This window comes from Antennarius striatus, chromosome 2 (assembly GCF_040054535.1).
Source record: "Antennarius striatus isolate MH-2024 chromosome 2, ASM4005453v1, whole genome shotgun sequence".
NCBI classification, from domain to species: domain Eukaryota; kingdom Metazoa; phylum Chordata; class Actinopteri; order Lophiiformes; family Antennariidae; genus Antennarius; species Antennarius striatus.
Window position 1 is genome coordinate 7,466,956 of NC_090777.1, and position 27,419 is coordinate 7,494,374.

At 41.9% G+C, this 27,419-nt stretch overlaps 1 protein-coding gene and 1 long non-coding RNA gene across 4 annotated transcripts; one reads left to right on the top strand and one right to left on the bottom strand.

Moving 5' to 3' along the window:
- Nucleotides 1–794: 794 nt before the first annotated feature.
- On the bottom strand, nucleotides 795–27,374 carry tmem106c (transmembrane protein 106C). Of its 3 annotated transcripts, XM_068325838.1 has the most exons (9): nucleotides 27,331–27,371; nucleotides 26,919–27,066; nucleotides 26,433–26,689; nucleotides 19,545–19,608; nucleotides 14,934–15,093; nucleotides 6,307–6,447; nucleotides 6,016–6,065; nucleotides 5,848–5,901; nucleotides 797–2,758 (listed from the first exon to the last, which is right to left on the bottom strand). In XM_068325838.1, exons 3-9 carry the CDS (start codon nucleotides 26,638–26,640, stop codon nucleotides 2,590–2,592), a joined length of 846 nt encoding a protein of 281 aa, XP_068181939.1. In that variant the 5' UTR covers nucleotides 26,641–26,689; nucleotides 26,919–27,066; nucleotides 27,331–27,371; the 3' UTR covers nucleotides 797–2,589. The 3 variants fall into 3 exon arrangements, with proteins under 3 accessions (XP_068181955.1, XP_068181946.1, XP_068181939.1); XM_068325845.1 differs by having other exon boundaries at nucleotides 796–2,758; nucleotides 26,433–26,685; nucleotides 26,919–27,374; XM_068325854.1 differs by lacking the exons at nucleotides 19,545–19,608; nucleotides 26,919–27,066; nucleotides 27,331–27,371 and having other exon boundaries at nucleotides 795–2,758; nucleotides 26,433–26,598.
- LOC137602844 (uncharacterized) lies at nucleotides 7,591–9,718 on the top strand. The gene is made up of 3 exons (XR_011037205.1): nucleotides 7,591–8,749; nucleotides 8,885–8,934; nucleotides 9,103–9,718. It is a non-coding gene; the product is annotated as an uncharacterized lncRNA (long non-coding RNA).
- Nucleotides 27,375–27,419: the final 45 nt, after the last annotated feature.

Sequence of the window (27,419 nt, forward strand, 5' to 3'; positions counted from 1 at the left end):
ATCAAGAAGAGAATACAGCAAATTTTGGTATGTGTCCAAACAAACACGGTCAAATAACCACAGCTCTGCATTCATTAATATTACATAAAACAAAACTATGGAGGGGTGAGACATGGGTTAAAATTGGGATGTGCTGGATGAACATGTTTATATCACAGAAGCCCCATCTCACAGCCTACGGAACTTCAAGGAGCAACTTCTAATGTCTTGGGGCCAGATTCCACAACACACCTTCAGAAATGTAGGAGAGTTCATGCCACAAAGGGTCAGGGCTGTTTTTGGCAGTAAAAGGAGGGCCTGCACAATATTAATCAGGTGGTCACAATGGTATGGTCGATAGCTGACTTTGTGTGTGTTTAATTTTTTCACAATTTTGATTTATGAAAAACAAGTCATTAAAAAAATTGTACAAGGAGCACAAGATCAATAAAATCAGTTTTTAAGGTTAAATCTTAAATTAAGTAGTAGTTCAAAACTACTAATGCACAACAAAATATGATATTGAAGTGTATCCAGTGTTGGACACAGTAAATAAGGAATGCCGTCAAGCTGAAACAAGAAAGAGTTTCATTGAATCTTGTTGAATCATGGGACTCTGGAGACAGCTGACAGGTACAGGCAGGCCAGACGTACCTTGGTGGCAAGGCACCGGGGGTGGATGAGATTTCCCTGAGTACTTCAAGTCTCTGGATATGCAAGGATTGTCTTGGTTGACAGGTCTCTGTAACATTGCATAGTAGTCAGGGACAGTACCTCTGGATTGGCAGACCAGGGTGGTTGTCCTTTAAAAAAGGGGGACCATTAAGTGTTCCAACTGCAGGGGGATCACACTCCTCAGTGTGGTTAGGGTTAGGGTTAATCCTCCTCTCCAGAGTACTGGAGAGGAGGATTAGACCTATAGTTGAACTGTGGATTCAGGAGGAGCAATGCGGTTTTCTTCCCGATCACGGAACACTTGACCAGCTCTACACTCTCCATCAAGTGCTCGAGGATTTATGGGACTTTGCCCAACCAGTCCATTTGTGCTTTGTATGGGGTTCATGGCCCTTTGCTGAGGGCTATCTAGTCCCTATATGACTGAGGTTGGAGGTTGGCTTGCGTTCCCAGCAGTAAGTCAGATCTGTTCCATGTGTATGTTGGACTTCAACAGGGCTGCCCTCTATGTTGTGGTTCATAATCTTTATGGACAGAATCTGTAAGCGCAGCCAGGGTCCGGAGAGAATCTGGTTTGAGGACCAAACGATTTTATCTCTGCTTTTTGTAGATGAGCTGCAGCTGAGTGCAGCTCAGAGACCTAGGGGAAGACCTAGGTCAAGCTGGAGGGACTAAGTCTTTCGGCTGGCCTGGGAACACCTTGGGATCCCCCCGGAGGAGCTGGAAGAGGTGTCTGAGCTGGAGATGAAAGTATGGGCATCCCTGCTGAAACGGCCCTGTGACCCGGGTAAACAGTTGAAAAGGGATGGAAGTGTATCAATAATTCTTACACCCTACTTGCATTTAGCCGATTCATTTCATGAATTTTAGTCAAATTGAACAGTCAACAAAACCTTTGGCTCGATTTCAGTTTTATTAAGTTTAATTTCCAAAATTAACAACTCATTTTAATATAATTTTACAAACAGGCACAACAGTTTAATCTGTTAAAATAAAACTTTAAAATATTTCAGTCTTAGATTAAAAAAAAATGTTTCCCCTTAAAAACATTTGTCACCTTATTCACACTGAAGTCATGTCAATGGTATAGAGTACTGTATCTCATATATCTAATATATATATCTAATATATGTATCTAATATAGTGTAGATACAAACAGGACAAGTCTGAATGGGGTGAAATGCTCTATTTTTGTATATTTTTCTATTGTTTTTCATGAGTGATGACTAAAAAGGTTTTGCAGGATCGGTAAGTCAGTCGCAAGCTGAGGAAATGTAGCCAGAGAATATTTTCCCCTTCTGTGACACGATGGACCTTTGACCTCAGTGTTAAATCATTGTGCTTACTGTGCTCAGAGGTATAATAATTTGGTTTAAAAACATCACTGATATGTTCAATGTGTAAATTCAACTTCATAAACAGTTAAATAACAGTAATATGTTAACAAATCCCAGTGTCATTGTGCAAAACCAGTTGCATTCAATCCTTAATACAAACAGTAGGCCTTCAGTCACACAATCAGAGCCAAAAGTCATTCATGCTGACAAACGCTCTTCAGCATTGATTAAAGCTAACCAGTAACCAGTGACTTGTGATTGTTTAAACAGCTTCCTCTGACATTTTTACTGCAACCAAACCACATTTACCAAACGGTGGTGGGGACATGTGACCCATTCTGGAGGAAGCAGAAGAGCTATACTTTAAGTAGTGCAGACGTACTGAGTTCATAAGCTCTGTTAAAGCAGGTACAAAACATTGGCTGCTGTGGTTGGGAAGTCACAATAAAGGTACTCATCTGCTAATCCTGGGTCATCCAATGAAAATCAACAGAGGCATTTTCCAGGGAACAGTTGCTTCACATTAGATTAGCAGCATGTACCGAAGACAAACAACTTAGCTTTTTCCCAGTTTCATCTGAAAGAGACGGCTGCCCAATCACAGTGGAGGAGAGGTGAGGGGTGAGGCTGGACTGAATGCAAGGGAGGAGTGCTGGTGCCACCTAGTTGTGTGGAGGTGGGTGGTTTTGGAACCACAGTCTATGTAGCGGTAGGCCTCCAGACTGTTCTGCGATGTCCGCACCATGTATGAGGTTTTAACTGAGGTCCTGAAAAGAGAGGGACGAAAGAGAAATTTACCTGCTGCTCACAAAGTCATTATACATAACATAAATGTATGATGAGAGAATGCATGTAGTTTAAAACCAGCAGACAAAACCAACAGAACAGTTCAGTGACTTTCAAAATTTTCAGTTGTGGTTCTTTAAACTCTTTACTGCAGAGCAGAAAGATCACTTTGGTTTAAACTGATGATGAAATCATGATAAAGAATTTCACTCAAGTGGCACTAAGGCAGCTTTCAAAAATAACATACTGCATGTTCTTCATCCTCCATCATCCTCCATCAATTTGAGGATAAATCAGCGTGTGCTGCATCACACAACCTGGTTACATATTCATGTTCCACCAATGAATGAAAACATTCATTCAAATTAGCATTTTATCTTATATTGAATGCAATATTTTCTGAGACATTTAGGAATGAAAGTAAATTGTGATTTCCTTACAAAGATTAAAAGATGGATGGTGTGATGTTAGGAACTAGTGCTGAGATGCAGAGGAAGATGTTGATAGTTCAAGGAGGTGGCTACGAGACTGAAGAGTCTGGAGGAGGAAGAGTCTATCTACTGAAGTCATCTTTACTGCCTGCCTCACAGTCATCAGTCTGAAGAGGCTTAATGCATTACGCAGCACCTCGTTATGTGCGGTCATCTGACACTAAATATTCTAGTTAATCTAGTAAACCTCTCTCACACACAAACAACACACAATCAGATGTCATGCTCAGTAGGACTAATACATAGCATGTGACAGCTAATAATAGCCTAACTGTTTGCCAACCTATCAGCTTCTCAAACGTAAGGTGAAGATAATGATGACAGTCGGGGAATGTGACCACATATATTTAGTCAAGTAGTGCACTTCAAGTATTTCTTCTGTACAAGACTCTCGTTCAAATTTTGCAAAAAAATTTCAAAAAAGCTTCTCAAAATGAAATGTTATTGTTTTTTTTGTTTTTTGGGGGGGATACCTAAAAGCTTAAAAGTTTTAATAAAAATTAAAAAAAAGATGTGTGATTCACTGCAAGCCTCCCTGTTTTCAAATTTGTCCTTGTGCTTGAGTTTCAACCAATTCCAAAGCAGTGAGTCAGTAACATTAATACGGTGAGAAAATCTAACCAGAGAATATTTTCCCCTCTTTCACACGATGGACATTTAATCTGAGTGTTAAATCATTGTGCTTAAATTTACTGTGCTCGGAGGTATAGTACCGTATTTTCTGGACTATAAGCCGCTTTTTTCTTAGGTTTTGAACCATGCGGCTCATACAAAGGTGCGGCTATTCTGTAGTTTTTCTTCCACCGATAGGGTTGCTCTTACCGGAATTCGAATTAAAATAGACAAGAAGTCGATGCAAAGAAGAAAAGCCTATGCTACTTTTTCTTTAACAGAACACGCACGACTTTTTCTTTAGCAGATAGAACACGCACAACAAATTACTAACTGGTAATTATTTTCAAATCCTCGCCCCTTCAACATGGAAACCACATGAAGTTCGTATGATGCAAGTTTTAAGTTGAAGGCCATAAACTTCCTATACAGGAAGGAAACCGCGCTGCTGCACGCAAGCTTAGCGTCAACTAATCTCTGGTGAGCTGCAAGCTGGAAGAGCTCATTCAATGCCAAAAATTGCTAAAAAAGCTTTCAGAGGCCATAAAAGCAGGTGGCCTGAACTTGAAAATGTCCTGGAGGACTGGGTGAACACACAGAGCAGGTGGCCGAGCTGTATCCACTGTACAGATCAGACTGAAAACAAAAACAATCGCACGCAAAATGAATACTGAAGATTTTAAAGCTGGGCCGTCATGGTGTTTCATATTTATGAGACGTAAAAACCTGTCCATCAGGGCACGGACCACTCTGTCAGAAACTCCCCCCTGACCATCAGGAAAAGGTTGAAAACTTCCACAAATTCGTTGAAACAAAGATGCATCATAAAAGCATCAGATGCATTATAAATATGGACTTCATCCATATTTATGATGTCCTCTGGTCCGAGGACATCATGGATGAAGTCCCTTTGACGTTTGATCTGCCTCTGACCAAGACCGTGAACAAGATAGGTGCATCATCCGTGTTGTTGACAACAACAGGCCACGAAAGGATGCACTTCACCTGCGTTCTGGCATGCACGGCATCCGGACAAAAACTACCACCAATGGTAATTTTTAAGTGCATAACTATGTCGAAAGAACAACTCCCAAAAGGCATAGTGGTCAAAGTAAACACCAAAGGGTGGATGATGGAAGGCCTAATGAAGGAATGGTTAACGGAGTGCTGCGGCAAGCGCCCGGGAGGATTTTTTCACCGGCAAAAAGCACTGCTTGTTTTGGATAGCATTGAGGGCCCACATCACAGATTCTGTGAAAGCAGAGATCGAGAAAACAAACTCCATTCCAGCTGGAACTCCATTCCTGGAGGTAAAACAAAGTATTTGCATCCACTTTACATCAGTGTCAATTGGGCATTTGAGTGGGAGACTTTGATGACAAGTGGTGAGAAGTCTTTCACAAAAACTGGCCGCATGCGGAAAACATCCTTTTCTGATGTCAGTGGATCCTAACAGCATGGAGTGCTGTGAAAGATACCACCATCACCAATGGGTTCCGAAAGGCTGGACTGCTACACGAAGAGAGCCGCGCACCTTCAGAGCCAACTTCACCGGAAGACCACAGTGAAACAGAGAGTGAGACTGATTGAGACAGATGTGACAAAGCACTTTTGGGGCTGTTCAACTCCGACACTGAAGAAGAGGACTTAATGGGTTTCAGGAATAACAGCGAAGAACGTTCTAGTTCAGATTTTACTGAAATTTTCCGAAGCTATTCAAAATGTGATGGTTGTTTTTTGAAGGGGGGGGTGGATCTAAAAGCTTAAATATTTAAATTTAAAAAAAAGATGTGCGTTCGACTGCAGCTGGTTTGGTTTCGAATTTTCCCTGTGGTTGTGTTTCAATCAATTCTAAATTCCTTGAGTAACCACTTTAATTGAAGGGAGATTTGCCTTCATTGCAACAATAGGTTTGTCAAGCTGACATACACACATGAAGATAGAGAGAGCGGGCGAGAGATACTTACTGCATATACACCACAATGTTGTGGACTTTAATGCTGGGCATGGTGCAGAAGGCACTGAAAAACAGTTAGGCGATTGTTAAATTTTTCTTTTTCAAATTTTGTTACTGTCATTCATATATGCATCACGAGAGTGTTTCTACAACACTGGGCTCAGGTGGAGACACTCACTAGACATAAGGAGTGCTTCTACCAATCTCCACACTGACAGTGTAGTTCACCTGCAGCAAAGATGTTACACAACAAACATCATTGTAAAAATGACATGCATTGATCCCTTCATTGATGCTTTTCATGTGATCTGGTGACTTAGTTTTTCTTAAGCGGTTCTTGGAGTAACATCTTTAAGCATTAACCCTCGCAGCCCCCAAAGCTCTGACTATAAAAACTGATTTCAATGAATAACTTCCATAGATTTCTATCTTTATTTGTGGCATTATGAGTGTGTCTTTTGTCTTTGACCTGGCTCTTGCTCAGCGGCTGGATAGTGGTGGCATTATTCAGCTGATGAGTTCCAATCACCGTCTTCATGTAGAGAACCTGGCAGCTCACAGTCTGCACCAGCACCGAGAAGAAGTTCCGGTTGGTGAGGTTTAGTGTGCTCTGAGGAAAACAATGAATGGGAGGTGAAGAGGACGCAATGTTGGGAGACATTTTTTGCATTTCTAAACTTACGGTTACGTGAATGAGAAACTCCACACAACACTGTTGGATCACAGGCACAGAGCAATTGCCTCACCAACAGCTTGCTTTCTGATGACTTTTGATTGGGCATTGCTATTAGATTTTCACTGCATTTGGGAGTTGAGTTGCAAATTTTTTGTTAGTTCCATTTGGTATTATTGTAAAAAAAAACTGGCTGGAAAAAAAGACTCTATTATAACATCATTACAAGGTTAAAACATATCAAGTCAAACATATTCAGTGAGTTATTTTTATAGAAAGAAAATCATCCAACAACACATTTAAGAAAAACCATTTACGAGTGACCTAAATAACAACATAGTTTTTGTTTACAGTGGTACCTCTACTTCCGAAATTAATTGGTTCCGGAGGAAATTACGCAAGTAGAAAATTACGCAAGTAGAGACGCGTTTTCCATGCAAATGCCCTAATCTGTTCCAAGCCCCCAAAAATTCTGACATGTTTTATAAAGCATACAAATGCATCAAAACATGTAACATACATGTTACGATTAGATTATTACACAAAAAAATGAGAGTTGTGCATAACGTAAATGAGAGTTGTGCATAACGTAAAAAACAAGGAAAGAAAAATAATGACGGTCATTTACCTTTTTAACAGCTATCCCCATTGTTTTTCGCCCTCTTTGGTTCATGCGCTCCTATCTCACAATGCCGAACAACAGAGTGAATTCCAGTCCTCCTTTTGAACTTCTCCAACGACCCACGTGATTGTAGACTTTTGGCCATATTCTTTGGCGAGATCACCAGACGCATTCCCTTTCTCATGCTTTTCTATTATCTCTTGCTTTGTATGGACAAAAAAACTTTTCTTTGTCTTTTCTTTTCCTCTTTTCTCCATCACTTTCTTGGGGTCCATAGCGAATACGTACTCAAAAAGTTTTATCTGTGCAAAACTATCAGACTACCTCAGGGGTCGAGTGCCGAATGCCAAGAAACTCCATAAGTACCGTTCTAGCTCCACACAGAGGTGGAGTGACATCTCTCTTAGCCAACGGGATGCCAGGAAGATACGTAATAGCCAATGGCAGAGCAGCTATGAGAATGTTGCGTTCAGGAACCTGTAGGAGATTCAAGTATCAGCCGATACTGTGTTTTTACATTACGCAAGTCGAAATTTCTTTCGTAAGTAGAGGTAATATAGTCCTGCTGAGAAATTTCGTTAAGTAGAAAATTTCGTAAGTGGAGACAGTCGTAAGTAGAGTTATCACTGTATTTATTTACAGTATTTTCCACACACTATAAGGCGCACTGGACTATAAAACCTTACATATTTCATATGTAAGGTGCGCTTGATTATAAGGCGTATCTGATTATAAGGCACACTTTCAATGAATGGCATATTCGAAAATATTTTCATATACAGTGCCTTGCAAAGTATTGGCCCCCCAAGAACTTTTTGACATTTTGCCACGTTTCAGGCTTCAAACTTAAAAATAACAAACTGAAAATATTTTTCAAGAATCAACAACATGTGAGACACAGCGCCCGTTTCACAAAGCAGGTTCAGTGGAAACCCTGGGTAAGTTAACCCTGAAATCAGGGAAAACCAGGACTTTCGGTTTCACAAAGGGAGGTAACTTAACCCAGAGTCAGAGCAGTAACCCTGATCGGTTTCATGACGCGAGGTAAACTGAACCTCTGGGTTTGTTACCACAGTAACAGACTCTCTGAAGCTAACCTGGTCGGGAGCAGGTTTTATTCTAGACACCCAGGGTTTCTTTTGACTCTGCCCCCTTTCACCATCCCTCGCACGGATTCATTTCCTGGTTCTGTCGGACGGACAGTTTGACCAAATTAAGGTTTTATAAATAACTCCGTATTTGAGGTATTTTAGAGGTAAACATTGCACATCCGTTTGACGTGGAGCCCCTTGATGAGTTTCACACATTAATTCACAGAGATTTAAATTTTTTTGTATCACGTTAGGATGTCTCGTCAAATCAACAGTTTGCTTTATGATCGGTACTGGTTCACGTCCTGATCGAACACACACACACACGACCTGATCCATCCTCACATCTGCAGCAGCGCTGTGTGTAGTGCTTCGGTCAGTTTTTTATTTTTTATTTGCAAACGGTAGTTTTTCTATACAATGTGGGAGATGCTCAGCGCCTCGCCTTGAAACTTTTACCAGTTTTTCTATTTCCCCAGAGAGAAACCCGTCAGAATCATCAAGGAGGAGTTCCACAGGATTGCAGGTGAATGATGTAGAAATCTGATATACACTTTATTAATCCTGGAGGAAATTGCACATAATGAATTTGAAATGATATTCTCTTAATGACATTGTGCTACAACCTCAGAATTGGATTATTAACTTTAATTTCTTTTAGGATTTCCCAATGTAATTGGCTGCACAGATGGTACACACATTCCCATCAAGGTACTTGTAGACTGAACACTGTTTCAACATGTTAAAGACTGCATCATAGACAAACAAACATCTTTCCAGATCATGTGTGATGTTGCAGACTACATTTCTGATGTGGAGGTCTGGGTCTGTTCCTGACTCTTGTTTAATCCAGTCTAATGAATCTACTATACTTTACAGGAGAGACCGTACGACACCTCAGGATAATTCCTGCTATCCAGGACGGCAGAGCAGTGAGAGACACCATCTGCCTGAATCATTTGAGTCACCATCACCATCATCACAGTGGGCAATAAAAACATTGGGGCGGCAGTGGCTCAGCGGTAGAGCAGATGTCGAAGACGGATCGCCTGGCCATTGGTGGATCGATTCCTGCTCCCGCCATGACATCCCTTGGAGTGTGAGCCACTGCCGAAGCGCCCTTGAGCAAGGCGCCGTCCCCACCACAAGCTGCTCATTTGGGGCGCAACCTCCGTGCGCGACCCGTCACTCTTCCTCCCCTGGACTAACTGCATGATTACTACTTCACTGTGATAATCTGCAGCCGGGACCGTTCTACTACTGTCCATCCATGCTCTGTTAAAGGATGAGAATGTGTTAATACTTCAGTGGAGGATAAACGTCACTCTGTATTCCACCAGAATGTGAAGCATTGGGAAGAGAGCAATCAGTAACATAAAATATTAGACGATCTTTGTTTTCAATTTGTTAATTTTTTTTCTTTTTATCACTGAGTAACTCCTGTGTGTATCATGTGACTAAAACAGACAGAAAATAAAACTTGGAATACCTTAAAGCAGTTATTTGCAGTACAATGCCATAGCCACTGATGTAAGAACTAAAGCAGTTTTGGCTATTACTGTTCCTACCCTCATCTATGGTCATGAGCGATGGGTCATGACCGAAAGAACGAGATTGCGGATACAAGCGGCTGAAATGGGCTTTCTCAGGCGGATAGCTGGTGTCTCATATAGCGCTTAAGCATGGCAACAGACATTTCAAAGCGTTTTAACAGATAGAGAAACCCAACTGAACCCTCCAGAGCAAGGGGAAAAACTCCCTCGATGAGGAAGAAACTCCGGGCAGGACCCAGACTCTTTTGGGCAGCCATCCGCCTTGACCGGTTGGGTGGAAAAGAAATAAAAGGAAGATAAGAACAGGGTAAGAGAAATAGATAGAGAGAGTGGCACCTATGTGTCATTTGGTCTCAGTTTAAATGCACCTACTCAGTGATGGTCTCAGACGTCTGTAAAAGGAACACTGGAGAACAAACAGCATAATGAAAACCAAAAAACACACCAGGCAGGTCTGGGATAAAGTTGTGGAAAAGTTCAAAGCAGGAATGGGATGCAAGAAGATCTCACAATATTTAAACGTCTACCAGAGCACTGTGTGAGCAATAATATTGAAATAGAGAGAGCATAAAACCACTGCAAACCTACCAAGACTTGGCCGTCCCTCTAAACTTTCAGCCCAAACAAGGAGGAAACAAAGCATAGAAACAACCAAAGAGGCCCATGATCAGGCTGGATGACCTGCAGACATACACAGCTGAGGTCGGACAATCGGTCCATAAGACAAGTACCGTATTGGTCCGAATATAAGATGGTGTTTTTTGCATTGAAATAAGACTAAAAAAGTGGGGGTCATCTTAAATTCGGGGTCTAGACATTATACCCATTCACAACGTAGATGGCGCCAGGTATCTTAAAAGTGAATGCTGAACTCTCCAGGCGAAAGCGAACCCCTGTCACGAAGAAGAAAAATAAAAAATACCGGTAAGAAAGAAAAGAGAATAAAATAAGAGACAACAGAAAATGGAGAAACTTGGCGACAATCTGGAAAAAAAAGTGGGTCGAACATTGGCCAGGTTACCCAGCAGCTGAGAAGAAGTTATGATGCAAACTTCAAGATAATGGTGATAAATGAGGCAGAGTCTTCAAAGAATTGCAAAGCGGCTGTGAAATATGGTGTCACAGAGTGTAGTGTACGGGGATGGAGAGCTCACAGTCACAGAAAAGCTTTCCGTGGTCCTCAGAGCGGCCGCTTCCAAGAGCTCGAGATGTGAGACAGTTTTTGCATGATTTGAATGAGGCAAAATAATACTTTTTCACTCGAATATATTGTTATAATTATTTGTTTCAGATTATTTAATTATTTTCTGTATAAAAATTAAATTTGGTGTTTGAAAAGTCTTTTTTCAAACTTGAATCTTGAAAAAGAATGGGTCGTCTTATAATCAGGATCGTCTTATATTCGGGCCTGTGGTGGAAAGTTTTTAATACAATAAAATTATACAATAAAATAATATAATAATATAATAAAATACTATCATTTCTTGACCCAAAAATCTAGAGTGTGTGTGTCAAATCTTTCAGCACTTGGGAGAAATGGCCCGAGGAAGTCTCGAGGTCATGAAAGATTCTGCAAGAATCTAATCTGTTTTTAGAAGTGTTGGCGAAATGTCAGTATCTTTTAATAATTTTGTCTGCACTAAATGTCCGTGTGACTGATTAGGTTATGTCATCAGCCATGTGAAACTGTCGACTAGATGTCTCTGCTAACTTTTTGAGTTCATGATGTACCTACTGAAACTGGGGGAAAGATTAGTGGAGAGCAGAGGGAATGAAGTTAAACAACTGATTCGCACCTTCCCAAAGTTACGCCTTTAGAGTATAAAAAGAGATGTGATCCATGTTTTAGTTTGTACTTGAAGTTTTTTCCTGTACCCAGAGTACTCTGCAACAACACACCGGAGGACTTTTTCATCGTCTCCAGAGCTCTCATCATGCTTAGATAAGTATTTGTTGAACTTGTCTGTTTGTTGAACCTGTGTCTGTCAATATCATCAATGATGTTACTGGACTCATACTCAACCTATTGTTGATATTATTGTACTGCTACTCAACCTATACATGATTTGAATTGACAAATAAATATCTTGTATTTTACACTGTCTCCTGTCCTTAAGAAAAACAAAACCACACCACAGGCCAATACGGCCTTTATGGAAGAGTGGCAAGAAGAAAGCCATTTCTGAAAGAAAAACATGAAAAGGCCCATTTTGAGTTTGAAAGAAGCCACATGGGAGACCCAGATGACATGAGGAACAAGGTGCTCTGGACAGATGAGACCAAAATTTGGGCTGAATGCGAAACATTATGTTTGGCGTAAAAGTAGCACTGCACGTCACCCTGAAAACACCACTGTCAAACATGGTGAGGGCAGCATCATGCTCTGGGGTCGCTTTGCTTCAAGCAGGGACTGGGAAGATCGTCAGAGTTGATGGGAAGATGGATGGAGCCAAATACAGGGTGATTCTGACAGAAAATCTGTTGGGAGTCTGCAAGACGTGAGGATGGGGTGGAAGTTCACCTTCCAACAGGGCAACAATCGTAAACATTAAGCCAGCTCTACAATGGAATGGTTTATAATTAACCATATAAAGGTGTTAGAATGGCCAAACCAAAGTCAAGATCTCAATCCAACAGAGCATCTATGGAAAGATCTGAAAATTGCTGTACACAAAAAATGTCCATCAAACATTAAGGAACTTGAGCTTATTTGTAAGGAGGAATGGGCAAAAATTTCGGTTTCAAGATGTCCAAAACTTATAGAGACATACCCAAAGACATGTGGCTATGATCGCAGCAAAAGGTGGTTATATAAAGTGTTAACTCAAAGAGGGCCAATACTTTCGCACATCCTACTTTTCAGTTTTTTATTTGTAAAAACAATATACAATGTTGCATAAATTTGGTTCCACTTCACGATTGTGTCTCACATGTTGATGATTCTTGAAAATTATTTACATTTTGTTACCTTTAAGTTTGAAGCCTGAAATGTGGCAAAATGTCAAAAAGTTCTTGGGGGACCAATAGCTTCGCAAGGCACTGTGTAAGGCACACTGGATTATAAGGCGCACTGTTGGTTTTTGAGAAAATAAAAGGCTTTTAGGTGCGCCTTATAATGCGGAAAATACTGTAGTTTATTTTTTTCTTTCTGGACATGTTATTACAGCACACTTCACCTTCATCACATTTGCAACACCAACAACAGCGTCCGAAAAAGAAAAAAAGGGTTGATTGGTAAAAGTCATTTGGCTTGTAAAATTCCCATACCTAAAATTAACATCTCTGTCATTACAACACGTTATCAACCTAAGTGTGACAACAGCTCCATCTCAGATTTGCAGGATATGTGATGTGATATGACACAGTTTTCTGTGTGTATGACAAAAGTAGTTTCCCACACAAACTGAGTGTCCTTGTTTTTGCAGTAAACCCTTCCTCTCCCATGTCAAAGTAGTCACAACATCATGTATTGACTACAATTCTAACTATCGTCCACCGCCTCAGTTCTTTACAGTGATATTTTTCACAGGCATAACACATGTAATTAATAAGCCATAATAGTCCGAGATGTTAAACATCATTTAAGCCAGAACTATAACCTGACAAAGTCAAGTTTTTAAATGCTTTTTAAAGGCAGAGCTCCTAGACTCTTAACTTTGTTGTCCAATTTTTTACATAGTTTGACACCAGTAAAAGATTATGAAAATGTAGTGTAGTTCTTACTTTCCTCTGTAAAAATGCTGTGTTTTCCTCACAATTGATGGCTGGATTCATTATTCTGAATTTTGTGCTAGTACACTTTGTGGTAAACAATTACAGGATGCTTTATTCATGAGTTCAACAGTTCTATAGCTTATAATGTCATGTATTTTTAGTAGTTAAGATTTAATGAATAATTGATTTGTATGAGCTCTATAATGAGCATTGTGAATAATTCTCATGGGTGTATTCTGGGTCACAAAAAGAGGTTGAAAACCACTTATATGCGTTTCCCCATACCTCAAAGGAGTGTTTCATAAAGGGCAGGACTAATGCATAGCAAATTATATCAAGCACCTTCTGATTAGTTTTTGAGTTTTCCACAGTATGAACACACTTCTGCCTAATTTGTTTTGAAATTTCGTATATGTGGTTTCCAATTTAGCATCTCATCCATGATCACCCCGAGCATTTTGAATTCAGCAACCCATTCAATATTTACTTTGTTCACCATGATATTAATGTTGTGTTTGCAGCTTTTTTTCTCAAACAACATACAGTATTTAGTTTGTTAGATTCTGCAAAAATATGTTGATATCAATCCATTTCTGCAGCTTGGCCAATTCATTACTAACTGGGCTAATTTATGTATATAATCTCCTTTGTTAAAATTTCTTGCATCCCCATTCTTAGACAGAGGTAAAAGTTTGGCAATTTTCATTCTGGTAGGAAACACCCCGGTTTGAAATGACAGATTACGTCAGTGGTGAGTCAGTGGTACGTCAGTGGTGCGTCAGTGGTGCTAGTGTTCCGTCCAGTATGTCCTTGATTCGTTTCTTATCAAATCCATTCACATCAGTACAAGTTTTTGCTACACATTGGCTGACCAGGGGTGTTATCTCTGTGTTCTTCACTGGCACCACAAACATTGAGCTAGGGTTTCTCCCTCCATCGTTATCAAAATTATCCCAGTGCAAGGGAGAGACAGGAATGCTTTAGGCCATCTCAGGCCTGACACACACAAAGAATTCAGTGTTTAGCAACCTCATCCATGTTCTCTATTTTTGTATCTTTAATATTTAAGTATTCTGGATTGGCCTTATTTTGTTTTATGACATTGCTAACCATGTCTCACATTTAACATGTTGGTGGAGTACCCTCCTGCGATGCTAAGGAAAGAAAATCTTCATCTGGTGGCTGAATTCAGTTTATTTGGGCTAAGAAAAAAATGTTCCTCAAAAGATGAACTAACTCTGCTAAATATTAAGAATTAATCAATTTCTTACACTGAACTGAACAGGCATTACATCAACTGTACGATCACTTTGGATGGTGCAGCTGAACTGTATCAAACCTTACAAACTCCTGTGCTGACTTTTAGCAAAGCTGTGAACAATTTCCTCCGGGATTAATAAAGTATCCATCTATCCATCTATTCTACGATGAGAGAAAACCTACCGTCATGTTCATTAGGACCTTGGTGTTGGCGTGATCAAAGTGCACAGTCACCGAGTGTATTCCATCATCCTCCACGACTACTGAGCGAGGGAAGAGGAAGAAGACCACCAGCGCAGAGGTGAGGAGGCAGAGCACCACCGACAGGACCACATAGAGCTTCCTGCAGCACAGTAACACAGTTTGGCATCTCACCAAACAAACTGACCAAAGCATCAATGACATAGGCAAAACTCCATTTCGATATGTATGCAGCTGATTTCATGACAACCCAATATCTAATTTGTTGATACTGATAACAAACACTTTTCCCCAATTAACTGATAACACTATTTAACTATTTTTAAAGACAAGAAAACAGAAGAAGCATATAAATCTCAATTTTTACAGAAACTGTTTCACATTTTCAACCTAAGCCTCCACACATTTTAACATAACTCGAAATGTGTTGAACTGTGTTCACTGATCTCCTCAACCTATGCGGTGCGCAGGTCACTAATAAGAAAAAAAGCATGTCCCCAGTTTGTCCCTAGGGCTCCCTTTTGCCACAATATCCAAAGAGGTGTTGATTTTATAAACTAATTTTATATCAAACTTTACAATCTTGTCATGTTGACAACCTTAGCACATATTATAACTGCATTCTCCAAAAGCCATGTATCAGATGAAATACATCGCAGCTTGTCTCAAGACTTAGTATGTTGGAGATGTTTGACGATTTGTCCCTTACAAAAAAATTGATTGTATTAGAGCAGGGGTGTCAAACTCATTTTCACCGAGGGCCACTGGCTGTCCTCAAGGGTTAAATGTAACTTATAAATGTAAGTCAATCTAATGCAAACTAATGTAAGTATTGCTTAATTTTAAATACATCTGAATTTCTTACTTGGTAGTGCTGTCAGGCGATTAAGAAAATTAATCTAATTACAGGATTTGTAATTAATCTAATTAATCGCATTTTAATCTCATACCTGCTAAACGACCCCAAATAAAGACTTTGTATTCTAGGACATTAAAAAATTGTAGTGCATGACTAATCAATAGAATACACCAAGAAGAGAAGATTTGAAATCCACATTTTTATTGGTCAAGTGTGGTTGATTCAAAAGAAACAAGGCCAAGCACATCAGCAAACCAATTAGGCCAGGTGCATTTTTTCAAAAATGCAATACAAATACAGTTTAATAAAATAAATAAAATTCAGAAATAAAGTAAGGCTGAGTCTCAAATAGGCACATAAGCAGACTCTCAATCAAAATGAATAGTAAAGCTGACTCAATACAGCAATTCAAAATGAATAGTATAACATGCCTCTAAATAAGGCAACTAAATAGCAAGATGCCAACAGGCATTTCCTTTAAAAGGGTAAGCTAACGTTACAGGAACTGACAACAGACAACTCTGTCCTTGTCATGTTTTGCATTTAAATGATACGTTAGGCTGGAGCTGCTTCGGTGATATGAAAGTTCTCTTTTACAAAAGGTACTGCGATTGTTGATAGTCCCATCTTTGTTTTTTTTATAAATAAACTTTCCGCCCAAAGGTCCGAGTGGGCTTGCCTCGCTCTCCTGTGTTGCGTCCATCTCCGTTGTCAGTCACCCTGCTTTTGACTACTGGCGCAGTGACGTGCCACTGCAGCCAACGGGTCACTCAATGGGCCAATTGACTTGCCACTTGTGTTAATTTTTATAGTGCGTAAATTTGCAGCAAAATTACAGTATTTTCCGCACTTTAAGGCGCACTGGACTTTAAGGCGCACTGGACTATAAGGCGCATCTTCAATAATCTGTCTGTTTTAAAGTTTATATCATATATAAGGCCCACCGGATTATAAGGCGCACACAATAAAAACAAATAAAATTTGATAAACTGCAGCGTCTGTAGTTTTGCAAATCCGTCCACTAGATAAAGCCGTGCTGCTCAGGCAGTAATAATTGCATTCATGACTTCCTGACTACCTTTGAATGGCCTCTATTGTTATGTCAATAAGCCATCCTGAGCCTCATCAAGGAAACCTGATCACTTGATCACTTTGCCATCTTAGAAAGAAGTCAACACGCACATTAAAAAACCTGACATTAAAAACTGGTTAAATTCATTACGAGTGCAGTCAGTGTGAACAGAGCGGATTATTTCCTGATCTGAAGTTCGAAGCAGATATTTAAGCTCCAAAGTTCGTCTTAGTTTATTAATTAAATATTGTTTCGATCGATCGGTAGTCCAGTCGGAGGTGAGGTGCGGCTATTTGCTGCTGTGTGTCCTAAACAATTTTTTAACTAGTTTTTAATGTCAGGCTGCTAATTTACTGTCAAATGTGACGCTGTTTTACTCCTAGAACTGACTTTAACGTCAGTGTCTCACCGCCGTGAATCTCACAGCACGTCGCTGCAGACAGAATACACAAGCCTGAATGCGCCCCTCCGCCGCCCGCCCAGAGCTATCAACTACATTTGTAAATCAATGCAGCACACCTGTTGGCACGTTTGTCTAACAGTGACTCTGCTCTTGAAATTTCAGAAAAGGCTGGAAGTTCAGCTTTGAGGGTCTTTAATTCACCTTTATGCCAGTTTCTCCGTGTGTTTCCACAGACTAATAGAATGGACCGTCACAAGATTCCAGCACAATGACAGTTTTAAGACCAATTAAGTTTAAAGTGGGTTATTTCCGATGCCAAATAGTTAGGAAATACTGAGATCAGTCAGTCACTCAAACTTTATCAATAGAATTGTTGAAAGTTCCTTATGCTTTGCTAGGTAATCACCAGTGCACCTACAGTCTGCTCTACCGTCTGAGAGCAGCTCAGTCAGAGCCAGGACTTCGGTGACGCCCCTTGCCTACCGTTGTTAGGGGGCGTAGGACCGTGTGGCTTGTGAGGGGGCTCCTCTGGTGGCGGAGTGCGGCATGACAGGCGGCCAGACTGCCGGCTTTTTTTCAGCAATCATGTTTTTAACCAATATTAATATGAATATTAATCCATATATAAGACGCACCGGATTATAAGGCGCACTACGGGTTTATGAGAAAATTTTAGGCTTTTAGGTGCGCCTTATAGTGCGGAAAATACGGTAATGTAACTAAAGCGTTTAATTAACAGCCCTACAAAAATTACGGTCGAACAGAAACAATGTGTTTGTTGCTCTGTTATAAAATAAATCCTGTTAATTTATCAGGTTATGAAACCCACAGAACTCCATCAATCATGGATCAAACTATCCAAGTGAATAAAGAAAAATAACATAAAACACAAGTTAAAACATTAACTTTGTTTAAAATGTTTTTGTTACCGTTAAAATGGGCTTAATTACTGCATTGTGGTAAATCTAGTTTTTGGTCCAAGCACAGTTTTGACCTATTTTTGATCCTGACTTTTTATTTTCTTGCGAACCACATAAAATGATGTGGCAGGCCCCTGGGCCTAGAGTTTGACACATGTGCATTAGAGGATGGGAATGACGCTGTTTTCTGTAAGCTTTAGACCCCGTCCACACGTAGCTGGATCTTTTTGAAATTGCAACTTTTTTCCTCCGGTTAGGCCTTCCGTCCACACGACACTGCATATATCTGGGATGAAAAAGGGAATTTTTTGAAAACACCAGCCAATGTCTTCCTTCGACAAAAACCGCTGTGAAGTCTTGTGTGTTTGACCCGTGTTTACATGTACAAACAGAATGGACAGAATTAAACCGTGTTTGCGGCAACAATTGTCCAGGCATTTTTAGTCATCTTGTTGTTTTCAAGCCCAAGTGCTGCTGCAGAACATTGAGTAGACCCAAGTCTACTATTTTGGGTCACGCTGCCTGCTGGTGAGAAAACTCTGATGGAGGTTGTTCTCCGGGAGGAACGGCATAAATTTCCACACGTCCCGGTGCTCGCTTCTGTTGTTAACAGAGTTGTTACGGAGTTGTTCTGCTTATAAACATATTAATAAACACACTGATGCGGTTACGTGTGGGCGGAGATTTTTTTTGAAAACAATGTTGTCGGGATGCAAATTTTTTTCTATGCAGAGTGAAAAACGATGCGTTTTCAAAAAGATCCGGCCACTTAATTGAAGAGCCTTAATTGACTCATCAACTCCAATTAGTAGTGTTGCCAGGTGACAAGTACAGCACCTTGTAACATCAGGACAAAAACGGGACCAACTTTTTTAATGACTGTAGGAAATGCATTTGAAGTTCTCAGAGCTATTGTGCCATTTGGAGTTTGACATGTTTGTAAATACAGTAAGGGGCATGTCACTGACCCTAACGGGTGACAACCCTTCTGGGATTGCAGGGGGCCAAGAAACCAGAAAGGCCGGGAAACACCTGTGTGTTGTAAAATGTAAATCTGTTGCTGAGATGGGCTTGAAACGGGTATAAAAAACAATTTTCTGTAACAACTGTGGGAGCATCACTCTCTAGTGCTCTGCTCTTATATTAGTTATGTATTAAAGAGGAATGACTGATCACACCGTGTCTGTAACTTATAATTCTTCTGAGAATTAGCAACTCTCATTTGCCAGGAATAATTCCCTGACATGACATTCTATGGAAGCCGTCTGTTGAAGATAACGGGGATTAAATGGGCCCTGTGAACTGGGACACAGCTCATGAGTGGGCTGTGGTTACTTACGTTCTTTGGGGACGCAGCCTTTGGTCACTGTATGGGATCAACGCAACCAGTTCATTCACTCGATCTGTCAGACAAGAAGTAACAGGTCATGTGACTGACTGATGAAAATTTATTTTGGACGCATAACAAAGGCTCTAAAACTGCTAATTGGCTGTCTATGTACATTAAAATACAAACACATGCAACTGTATTAACCAGTTGTTCTTCAATAGGATTTGCTGAATTGTTAAAATACTTAAAAAGAGAAAGTCAGTGGTGCAAACCTCCCATCAAGGCCCATCATTCCCCTTCCAATTAAATTAAAGCCGAATATTTAATCCAAAACATATCTTATCAAACAGTGGCTCTCGGGGTTCTGATTAAATAGGGAAAAAAATGACAGCTGCATGTCTTTATCCTGATGCACTCTAGAATTCAGTGGTCTACTTTTTGGCACATGCCCCACTCTTTCAACCGGTTTCATGGTAATCTGCCAAATAGTTTAACAGACTGAAACTGCATAAATCCAATCCAGATTTTATTATTAACTACTTATACCACATTTAATTAAACTTGTTATAGTTAGTTATGTTATAAACTTGTTACAGCTATAGTTATGTGCCGTTTTCTTCTTTTCGTTTTGGCTTTTCCCTTCAGGGTTCGCCACAGCGAATCAATTGCCTCCCATCTAACCCCGTCTTCTGCATCCTCTTCTCTCATACCAACTACCTACATGTCCACTTTCACTACATTCATAAACCTCATCTTTGGTCTTCCTCTGAGCCGACAGCATCCTTCTACAAATATACTAACTATCTCTTCTCTGGACACGTCCAAACCATCTCAGTCTGGCCACTCTTGACTTTATCTCCACAACCTCTAACATGTGCTGTCTCTCTGATTTTCTCATTCCTGATCCTATCCTTCCTGGTCACTCCCAAAGAGAAACTCAGCATCTTCATCTCTGCTACCTCCAGCTCTGTCTCTTGTCTTTTCCTCAGAGACACTGTCTCTAGACCAAGCAACATTAATGGTCTCACCACAGTTTTTCACACCTTTCCTTATATTTTAACTGAAACTCTTCTATCACACATCACACCTGACACTTTTCTTCACCCGTTCCGTTCTGCCTGTACATGCTTCTTCACCTCTTTTCCACACACTCCATTGCTCTGGACTGTTGACCCTAAGTACTTAAAATCCTCCACCTTCTTGATCTCTTCTCCCTGTAACCTCACTCTTCCACTTGGGTCCCTCTCATTCACACACATGTACTCTGTCTTACTGCGGCTAACCTTCATTCCTCTCCTTTCCAGGACAAACCTCCACCTCATTAGCTTCTCCTCCATCTGTTCTGTACTCTCGCTACAGATCACAATGTCATCTGCAAACATCATGGTCCATGGAGATTCCCGCAAAATAACATGCTTTTTCACTCAAATATATCTTTATAAAAATTTAATTTGGTGTTCAAAAAGTCTTTTTTCAAACTTGAGTCTTGAGAAAGAGGGGGTCGTCTTATATTCCGGCCAATACGGTACGTGTCTGCCACTCCAGGCTTCCTCATACAATACCACAATTCCTCTCTGGGCACCCTGTCATAAGCTTTCTCCAGATCTACAGAAACACAATGCAGCTCCGTCTGGCCTTCTCTGTACTTTTCTATCAACATCCTCCAAGCAAAAACTGCATCTGTAGTACTCTTTTTTAGCATGAAACCATACTGCTGCTCACAAATGCTCACTTCTTCCCTTAGTCTAGCTTCAACTACTCTTTCCGATAACTTCATTGTATGGCTCATCAGCTTTATTCCTCTGTAGTTGCCACAACTCTGTACATCTCCCCTAGTTATGTGTAACGCTGCTAAAAACAAACACCCGTAAGAACTTAAAATCCCCAGCAAAGTTTCTATCTTCCAGAATGAACAGAAAAAACCAGAGCCTTGAGTGATATCTTAGTAATCTCTTAGCAGTTTACTCTCTAGCAGTGGTCCCCAAACTAAGGCCTGATGCGGCCCTCCTCCACATTCAGCAAAGCCCCCTGAACAGTACCGGAAAGCAGTGTCAGACTGCCTGGTGAGTCGCTTCATGTGCTGGCCTATGATATTGGGAACCTGGGCATTCCTGCATACGCCAAGATGGCCCCTGCTATTCGGAGTGAACTAGTCCATGATCAGTTTGTCCAAGCACTTACAACTGACAAGCTGCACCTCCATGTGCAATTTAGCCACCTGGTGTCCTTGAATTCTGCACCTGACTGCGCAATTGAGAGACAGACTGCAGTCTGCGCCACAGGACCATCAGCTTTGCCCTCTGTTGCTGCTGACTGAGGTATCAGACCAGAGACCTGTGTGGGAGAAGGAACTTGTGCGTGCAGTGATGGCACAGACAGCCCGGGCCCCGCGGAACGACATTGGATGCTGTCCACTGATCTACTGCAGGGCAACAAGGCGGAATCCATGTAGCCTGGTCACCACGGATCCTTTCAACTGCTGGTTTCGTCTTTGTATGGGGGAGCACGGACACACCCCTACAGACTGACCCTGTAGTGACTGTGGGCTGCACAGGAAAGGGTAACTTGTACCACGTTCACGTGTTAGCGGGTAATGTCATGCTCAACCCGTGGGACAGGGTGTTCAGCTAACGTCCCTCCCACAACAAGCACGAGAGGTAATGCCCACTTATAGCGTGTCGGCACGCCCTGCGAGGTTCCTGTTCCTCAACCTACCACACTAGCACCAACAGCAGACCCTGGAACACCACCTCCAGGTGAGCAACCACCGGTCATTGTTGATCGAATGGCAGAGTCGTTTGAGCAAAGAACTGTGTCGGGCTAGACGACCAGCAACAAATGAGTCTGTGGCAGCTGCTGTGGGAATTTAATGGCATTTTTTCCCTTGACAACAATGAGGTGGGCCTGACACACCTAGTACCGCACGATATTGACACTGGGGAGATGCGGCCCATCAGAGAGCACCCCTGCAGTCTGCCCCTTGTAAAGCAGGAGGCTGCAGATCATGAGGTTCGTGATATGCTCAAGGCCGGCATCATTGAGGCTTCTGACAGTCCATGGTCATCTGCAGTAGTGATGGTCCCCAAGAAAAAGGGGTCCAGATGGAGGTTCTGTGTGGACTATAGGCCACTGAATGGGGTGATGAGGAAGGACTGTTACCCCTTTCTGAGGGTGGACGAGACACCAGACATGGTGTCTGGGTCTGCCTGGTTTTCGTCACTCGACCTGCATAGTGGGTACTGGCAGGTTCCCCTAACCCCTGAGTCATGACCAAAAACCACGTTCAGCACAGGCAGAGGGAACTGGCAGTTTAAGGTCCTGAGTTTTCAGTTGTGCAACGCACTAGGGACATGTGAGAGGCTCACGGACTGGGTGCTAGAGGATGTTCCACGCCAGGAGTACGTGAGGTATTTGGATGATGTTCTGGCCCATGGGAAGAGTTTTTAGGCTGCACTCGACTCTTTGCCAGTGGTTCTGAGTAGGATTGCAAGGGCTGGCATTAAATCGCACCCTGACAAATGTCATTTTTTGCAGAGACAAGTGGAATTTTTGGGCCATAAATTGAACAGCAAGGTAATAAGCACGCTCGAGGGAAAGGTGCGTGCCGTCATTGATTGGCCAGCCCCTAATAATCAGGTGGAGCTAAAGAGTTTCCTTGGGCTAGTCTCCGATTAAAGGAGGTCTACGAAAGGGTTTTCGTGCATTGGTGAACTCCTTTTTCGATTATTACCAGCCCTTCTTCTAGTCGGTGGACTGCCAGAGGGCTTTCAGCACCCTTCAGCAGGCCCTCCTAAAGGCCCCGGTCCTCAAACCCCCGGACCCAGGACTTCCATTTCTGCTGGATACAGACTCGAGCAATGTTGGCATGGGTACAATGCTGTCTCAAAGGGGCCATGAGGCGCTACTATGTGACAAAGCAGGAGCTCTTGGCAGTCGTGATGGCAGCTCAGCACTTAAAATACTATCTGTGTGGAGTGCCCTTCACCGTCAAGACTGATCATGCAGTGCTCAATTGGCTCAATGCCATCCGAGAACCCGAGGGCCAGGTCGCATGCTGGCTGGAGGACGTGCAAGTCATCCCACAGGCCTGCAGACGCCCTGTCCAGATGGCCGTGTGATCCGAGTGGCAGCAGTTATTGCGAAAAAAGGGATGTTAGGGAAAGTCAGCTGCAAGGCGAGTGGGCTGCTGGGGAAGCGAAATGCTGTCGCTGCAGGTGTTGGACAACGAGAAGTGGGTGGTTAGTCAGGAGAGAGACGAAAACCTTAGGCCGGTGCAATGGTGGGTCTTCAGCGGCCAGAGGCCGCTGTGTGAGAGCGTGCCAGGTCTGTCAGTAGCCAAGAAAGGCCTGTGGAATAAATTTAGTGGGCTGCGTCTCTCTGAGGAAGAACTCCAGTGAGCGTGGAAAGAGCCAGCCACAGGAGAGGAGTGGTGGCAGGTTGTGGTTCCCAAGACCCTGAGAGAGGCGGTGCTGGGGCCCTGCCATGGGAGCACTGGCTCCAGTCACTTCAGCAGCTCTAAGGCAATGCATCGCCAGAGGCAGGCTTTTTACTGGGGGCAGCATCACGGGGACGTCAAAGACTTCTGGCAGCTGCGGGACGATTGTGCAGTGCACAAAGGGCCCCTCGATCAGTCCCACACCCCTCTAAAACAGGCATCAGGGGTGCCAATAGAGAGGGTTGGGGTGGACATAATGGGTCCATTTCCCATGCAAGACAATTGGAAAAAGTATGTGCTTTGTGCGATGAATTATTTTACATAGTGGACTGAAGTCGTTGCGATGCCTAACCAAAAGGCGGAAACAGTGGCAGATGCACTAATTGAGGGAATGTTCACAACAATCAGGGCAGGAACTTTGAACCCAAGGTTTTCTCAGCCCCTCTGTGAGCCGTTAGGCATTCAGAAAATACGCACTACGCCATTACCTGGGCTTGCACTAGGAGGTAGTATGACTAAGCCACTGTGGCTCAGTGTAAAAGAATTGAGTAAGCCACAAAAAGCCACATTCTGTGTCCAAGACAGCGGCTTGCTGCAATAGCAAGTAAAACTTAAAAGTAAACATTGACTAATACCAAGAATCAAATTTATTAAAATCAAAGTGTCTAAGTCAAAGTTAAAATGTCTTGTAGTCCAAGTAAAACTTACAAGTAAACATTGAGTAATATTTTGTATGACTGCATCTTCACATAGTGAATGCCAGTTTTCAATTGTTGGGGGGTGTGAAACCACACTTGTCATAGGGGGGTGTGGGGGGATACCCCCCTGCATGGGGGATCGGGCCCCCCGTGCATTCTGAGGGCAACATATTCTGTTCAGTTTACCTACAAAAATAACGTAAAGTCAACAGTTCAAGCTTAACCATCTGTATTTCTATCCTATTTTATGCAGGTATCAATGTGATATTCAACAATTGAAAACTTGCATTCACTATGTGAAGATACAGTCATACAAAATATTACTCAATGTTTACTTGTAAGTTTTACTTGGACTAGAATACATTTTAACTTTGACTTAGACAACATCATTGGTATGCCATAGTTTAATTTTAAAAAAAAAATTAGATATGATTTTTCTTTTCAATTTAAAAAGGCATATAAAATAGCAAGCGAGGTGAATACACATTTACATGCATCGCTGGTTATTCCTGCCGGTCATAGAGATCAAAAGTCTAAGACTACAAAAAAGTATTGATAATATCTTTCATTTACCTTCTGATCGGTCTGTCACAACTTCTACCCCCTCTCAGCATTCACCATTTTTTGTTCAATTAGAATTTTAACGCAAAATCTACTATAAAACACTCTATTTTCATTTTCTTTCAATCGATCGTCCTTGCCTTGTCGTACAGTAACAAAACTGAAGTCATTATTATTGGGCCTAAGCATCTTAGACATGATTTCTCCAACATTGTAATTCACTTAGATAGCATCGCTCTGTCCTCCACTAATGATGACAGGAACTTGAGAGTGATTTTTGATCAAGATCTGTCCTTTGATTATCATATTAAGTCTGTGTCTCGGACAGCCTTCTTTCACTTACGAAACATTGCTAGCTAAAAATGTCTTATCCTTTAAAGACGCAGACATATTTTTTCATGCTTTTGTTACTTCTAGAGGCCATTCAAGCTCCTCGATTAGGACTCTTCAATTAGTTCAGAATGCAGATGCCTGCTTACTGACTTGAACTGGGAGGAGAGACCACATCTCTCCTGTCCTAGCATCCATACATTGGTTCCCAATTAAACCTAGAATACAATTCAAAATTCTCATGATTACATATAAAACTCTTCCCTGTAAGACTCAGTCTTACATTGACAATCTCATTGCAGTGTATTATCCCCCCCCAGGGCCCTTCAATCTGAGGATGCAGGATTACTGGTAACCCGTCGGATCTTTAAGAGTAAAACAGGAGGCAGAAGCTTCAGCTATCTGGCCCCTTTACTCGAACAATCTCCCTGCCTTGGTCTGGGGGGCAGACACAGAGCGGTAAAAAATGAAAGAAGAAATTGACAATGTCTGGTGTGTGTGAGATTTTCTCCACCTCTATCAGACAGTTATATATTACGCTAAGGTAACAAAACTTCATGTTCGGCGACATTGTCGATGTTGGTGCCGTCGCAAATATAAGACCTCACACATTACGCGCACTGAACCACGGCTCAGCTCCGACGTCGTTGCTACGCCAACTTGTCAGATCGGCCGATAATGTGGCCCTGTCTGAACAGTGCCAGATCGCATTTGGACACTTGCTAAAAACAGTGTGAACAGTTATCCCTAAAAATCCGATATGGAAGGAAATCTGATATGCCCGCAGTCTGAGCAGGCCTAAGTCTTCTTTCAGTGTATTTCTAGTGTTCAAAACTGATCGTTTTGATGTTGATCCAAACTGTTTCCTCTCACCTGAGGGAATTCTTCCAGTCCCCTGACATGTTGGGCACGTTATGCTGTCCCTGCCGGTGAACTCCACGTATGGGAACTGTGCTATGTCCTCCCGTCTGCCGAGTCCATCCAGAGACTCGTTATCGCTGTCTCCGTCCGCGCTCCGCCGTACACGTCGGTGCCTCCCTGGGGAGGTGAACAGTCGGCTGCGTGACCACCTCGCCCCCATAGCGGCTTCAGGACGTTCCAGTCACAGCTCCCCGGCCACAGCTGCCTGTCTGACGTGGAGACATAATTCAGCTGTTGTTTGCAGAAAATGTCATGACTCGCAGGTCAGTGTTTCAAACCTGCTGACACGGTTAAAATGACCATTACGAGAGTCGTCGTTACGAACAGGCTTTGTCAACCTGTTGCTGCTAACAGAGATGTTCTGCAACTTAATTTATTGTGTCATTGTCTTTGACCGCCTATAATGCTAGACATTATATTTTAAAATTGTTTCCTTACCTTTAACGCAAACAAGTCAGCGCTGACATCCCAGAGTAGTTTTTCCTCCGGCCCACTGTCTGATGCGAGTCACCGCAAACTACGGCGTGCATGTTGTGATGCCTTCAAGTGCCCAATTTATCTCCGCCAACCGAAATAAAAATTCAGTCTATGTGCACACAAATCGGTTATGATACTGATGTGTTATGTTTCACAAAAAAATGTACTGACTCACGTATAAAAATTGTTTTTATCATTTGGTAGTCGCTTAGCTGCAGTTGCGCTATCCTTTAAATTGTTACACAAGTCGCGCATGAATTTTCTGCCACAGCGAAATTTAATTTCTGTCAGTGTTAATTGCGATTTGGATTATTCAAGTAAAAATGTTGACATATAATAATCCGGAGACTTTGAAGGTAGCATTTTAACTCACCGTAAATCACTTAACTCTTCCGCTGAGAGGGTAGACCGTCTTACCGTGATTGGTTGGGTTAGCCAAATGGGCAATGATTGGTCAGAATG